The 5,156-nt window shown below is 42.6% G+C and overlaps 1 protein-coding gene across 1 annotated transcript in view; it reads right to left on the reverse strand.

The window, feature by feature from the left end:
* Positions 1–1,341: 1,341 nt before the first annotated feature.
* TIMM23 (translocase of inner mitochondrial membrane 23) overlaps positions 1,342–5,156 on the reverse strand; it is a 31,552-nt gene continuing 27,737 nt past the window's right edge. The window contains 1 exon segment of the mRNA XM_017859839.1: positions 1,342–1,873. Coding sequence (XP_017715328.1) covers positions 1,758–1,873 — 116 coding nt within the window. The 3' untranslated portion in view covers positions 1,342–1,757.

A 5,156-nucleotide genomic window follows, 5' to 3' on the forward strand; every position in this document is an offset into this window, starting at 1 on the left:
GTTGTTGCGTGTTATTTGTAAAACTATTTGTCACAAAGTGTGGTGTTATATAATGTGATAACTTTTGGTTAGGAATCCAGCTGAGAAACAGCTTGAGCATAAAAATAACCAGTGTATTTTATGAAAAATTAGAAAACAATAGGTATATTAACCTCCATTTTCAGTCTTTTATGAAAACTATTCACATCTATTAAAAAAAAACCTACGGGACTTCAGCTAAGACTCAGTGCCTTTCTACTGGTTTCCTCTTACTAGATGCATCCAAAAAGGCCCTAGTTTACTTTCTCCAATCATATAGCCACCAGGTATTTAATACAGTAATATTTATGTGTATAACCTGTAGTGCAGTTATACATGATTAACTTCATACTGTGGATGAGAAAACAAACTCAGAAATTAAACAGCTTGGCCTCATGTCCTTTAGTTTTCCCAAGGCTTCCTAGAAAAACATCTACCTCTTGGTCAGGCACGGTGGCTCATGCCTGTAATCCTAGCACTCTGGGAGGCCAAGGCGGGTGGATCACCTGAGGTCAGGAGTTTGAGACCACCCTGACAAACATGGTGAAACCCCGCCTCTAATGAAAATACAAAAATTAGCCGGGCATGGTACAAGTGCTTGTAATCCCAGCTACTTGGGAGGCTGAGGCAGGAGAATTACTTGAACCCAGGAGGCGGAGGTTGCAGTGAGCTGAGATCGCACCACTGCACTCCAGCCTGGGCAACAGAGTGAGACCCCGTCTCGAAAAAAAAAAAAAACAAACCTAGCTCTGATTTATTCCTAGTGAGGAGTTAATATGTATGGAATGAAGCAGGATCGTTGGAAAGACTGTTCTAGTATGCTAGTCTAATGGTTAACCTGAAATACCTTGAGGTAGTTTAGCATCAGCTCTATTTTGGTGAATGCCACCAGTAGCTCATTTCTTTTTTTGAAATGGAGTTTCACTCTGTTGCCTGCGCTGGAGTGCAGTGGCATCATCTGGGCTCACTGCAACCTCCGCCTCCTGGGTTCAAGCGATTCTCCAGCCTCAACCTCCCGAGTAGCTGGGGTTACAGGCGCACGCCCACCACACCCGGCTGATTATTGTGTTTTATTAGTAGAGACAAGGTTTTGCCATGCTGGCCAGGCTGATCTTCAAACTCCTGACCTCAGGTGATCCTCCTGCCTTGGCTTCCCAAAGTACTGGGATTACAGGCGTGAGCCACTGCACCCAGCCACCAGTAGCTCATTTCAACACAAACATGAAGATGTTGTTTTGCCTTAATTGGGACAGAAAATGCCGAGAGTACCTTTCACTTTATACCCAGGTAGATACTTTTAAATTGAGACAACCACTATGTTTCTGTGTTGGAGTTACAACTTTAGTTCTGTTTTTACCCTTTATTTGGAACACAGTGCGATATTAACAGTTTTGGATCATTAAATGAACAGACTTGGTGATATAGTACTGACAAGCACGACCTGAATTCTGGGAGTAAGTGGTTTTCTAGTTCATGGGGGAGAAGAGATATGTGCAAGATCTTCTCCAGAGGAGAAGAGAACCATGGTTCTCAGTGAGTCACCAAAGGGCTTTGGCTTCAACTCACTAATGGCTGCAACAAGTGCCAGTCTTGGTCAACCATCCAGGATTTTCATCACAGCAAATCAGAATCTCCAATTTTTCAAACTAATTGTAGGTAGGAGACAGAGGATAACTCCAGACTGTCTTATAAAATGATCTAGATACTAAGTGTCCTCCATTCATGAGTTGGCAAAATCTTCAGAGTGACTGTTGGAGCAAAGAGCCTTTCATGTGCTCCCAGTTATTATACAGTGCATAGAGGCTGGTAAGTGTTAGTCCTGTCAGACCACCTCGTGCTATCCCTCGAAGACCACCTGGGAAAAAGAGACAAAAGGAAAATGAAACAGCCATATATTGCATAGTGCCCTAGCATGATAGGGTTAAATAAAAAGTGCTGTGAAATGAGCTGGGCATGGTGGCTCAGGTAATCCCAGCACTTCAGGAGGCCAAGGCGGGTGGATCACTTGAGGTCAGGAGTTCAAGCAGCCTGGCCAACCTACTGAAACCCTATTAAAAATTCAAAAAAATTGGCTGGGTGTGGTGATGTGTGCTTATAGTCCCAGTTACTTGGAGGCTGAGGTTGCAGTGAGCCGAGATCATACCACTGCACTCCAGCCTGGGCAACAGGGTGAGAGAAGTGAGACTCCGTCAAAAAAAATAAAAAGTACTGTGAAATGGGGAGAGACCATTTTTTAAATAAATCAATACTCCATCTCAAAAAGGAGATAGTTTTAAAGTAATACCACTTGTGTAATACATATGACTTGACATTTTCATCTTCACATTTTTCCCCCCTACTTTCCAACTTGTTCCTATGGCAGTTTATTACTGGAGCTGCAACTACAACAGTCATTTCCTGCTAGTAATATGATTTAGAACTCCACTAGCACTGTCAATGGATTTAAGACTGTAATGTAAACAACGTGGCACCCTATTTGGAAAGAGTATTAACAACTTTTGGACTCTGGATGGATCCTCCAAATATTAACCTTGAAGATTAGTGATGGCCAGGCGTTGTGGCTCACACCTGTAATCCCAGCACTTTGGGAGGCTGAGGCAGGCTTGAGCTCAGGAATTGACAATAACCTAGGCAACACGGCAAAACCCTGTCTCTGCAAAAAATAGAAAAATTAGCTCAGTGGGGTGGCATGTGCTATTTGGGAGGCTGAGGTAGGAGGATCGCTTGAGCCCAGGAGGTTCAGGCTGCAGTAAGCTGAGATTATGCCACTGCACTCCAGCCTGGGTGACAGAGTGAGACCCTGTCTTAAAAAAAAAAAAAAAAAAAAAAGTGGTAAGATAGCTATAATCACACTTTGAGTTAGGTGCTAGTGACCACCCCCCACTTTGCACACTGACGCATCAATCTCCCACAATTATTAAGCAGTGAGGGACACCTAGCATTGTGCTAGCTGAAAAGAATTCAAGAATTACAGATATTGAACTACCTGCTTGAAAACAAGTGAACAATTCTATATATGGCAAAAGATTAGCAACAAGGATTTCACTTGCAATGGAGAAACAAAAATATTTCAATCAGTTACTTAAAAATAGTCCCCAAGTGTAAATAAGAGGAAGCTACAAATAAATTTCTCAAAATAGAAAATGCCCCAACTGTGTATGGTTATTCAATGTTAGTCTTACAAACGTTATGTAGCAAAGGGAAACCAAGCTATGACACTTCGCAGGAATGGGGGTGCCCAAAGCAGCTTTTTAAAAAATGTGATGTCCTCATGCAGCTCCATGAGTAGGGATCATAAACTTCAGGTAGCCATATCTGTACCTAGAGTGTATTTGTTCCAAGTCATGTGTTAGGGAGACAAGGGTACAGAGGAGTTGTGGGGGTGGCTAGAAGCCCTTTAGTTCTGTGTCTGTCAATTCTGTGACATTCAGTGATGTTGCTGAGTTAGAACATTTCAGAACCATTTCTGCAATGAGTGTCCTACCAGATGGCTTCAGCTGATGGATTAAAGGGCCACTCCCCCTCCAGGAATCTCTCCAGTCTGAAGACTTCTGATAGCTGACCTGCTTACGTGCTTCCTAGTTTTCCAATGCTAAGTGTCATAATTATCTCTCTCAAACAGAAACTGCAGACATTATCTATAAAACAGCTGTCAAACATGTGTAGGGGACCAAAATATTTTAGGAAGTCCCAAAAAACCCCACTAAAAGTATAATGTGAGGTATCTTCTTGACGTTCACATCATCTCTTTGTGAACTTACCATATTCAGACTATAGGCAGAGCAGTTAAACTTCTAACTGTATTCAGTGTGGTTGAAAAATTGTAATAATTGGAAAATAGTGTACACTCAAAATAATCTGTTCAGTTTAATAAGGATCAACCTCATGTCTCTGCCTAATAAATCAGTAAAAAGCTGCAGAACTGAAAGTGAACTATAATTAGACCAAATTCCTAATGTGGAAATTATTAACTATGAGGCACAGGAGAATAAATGCTAAAGGTATCTGCAACAGCATTGCTATGGCTCAGTTATTAGATCTAATTTTGAGTGTAATAAGGATTCTTCCAAGCAGGTAGCCAAAATGTAGTAACTCAAAACCCCATTCTGAACATAAAACCAAGCAATAGCCAAGGTGCCCTCACCGCTGTTTGTCAGTGGAAAAATGATGACGGGCCGGTAGTTGAAAACACAATACTTTTGCAGAAATTATTTCCTATAACCACACATTCAACTTCAGATTAACTCCCCTGAACCTATAGTCAATAATCCACAAGACTGTGAAGTCAGTCCATGGGCTTTGGAAAGAGCTGCAAAACCACTGCTTCTAGCCGGTTCTTTGCTTTGTGCATTCTAAGAACATGGTATCTACTTGGCCATTATGGAAGGATTCTCACATTAGTTCTCAGCTATCAAATAACAAGCTTCCCTGGGAATCCTCTTTGGCATATGCACTAGGGGTAACATAGTGACAATGGAATCTATAAGGCTTTAAGACACTTGGGGGCCAGATGCAGTGGCTCACACTTGTAATCCCACCACTTTGGAAGGCCAAGGTGGGCGGACTGCTTGAGCCCAGGAGTTCAAGACCAGCGTGGACAACATAGTGAAACCCCAGCTCTACAAAAAATGTAAAGAATTAGCTAGGTGTGGTGGCATGCATCTGCAGTCCCAGATATTTGGGAGGCTGAGGTGAGAGGATTGTTTGAGCCTAGGAGGTGGAGGTTGCAGTGAGCCAAGATCGTGCCACTGTACTTCAGCCTGGGCAACAAAGCCAGACCTGGTCTCAAACAATAAAAATAAAAAAAATTTTAAAAAGGCCTGGCATGGTGGCTCACGCCTGTAATCCCAGCACTTTGGAAGGCCAAGGTGGGCGTATCACTTGAGATTAGGAGTTCAAGACCAGCCTGGCCAACATGGTGAAACCCCGTCTCTATTAAGTATACAAAAATTAGTCGGCCATGGTGGCGGGCACCTGTAATCCCAGCTATGTGGGAGGCTGAAGCAAAAGAACCGCTTGAACCTGGTGGGTGGAGGTTGCGGTGAGCAAAGATCGCATCACTGGACTCTAGCCTCTAGCCTGGGCAATACAGGAAGACTCTGTCTCCAAAAAAAAAAAAAAAAAAAAAAAAAAAAGGT

This window comes from Rhinopithecus bieti, unplaced genomic scaffold (assembly GCF_001698545.2).
Source record: "Rhinopithecus bieti isolate Rb0 unplaced genomic scaffold, ASM169854v2 scaffold_52893, whole genome shotgun sequence".
In the NCBI taxonomy this organism is placed as follows: domain Eukaryota; kingdom Metazoa; phylum Chordata; class Mammalia; order Primates; family Cercopithecidae; genus Rhinopithecus; species Rhinopithecus bieti.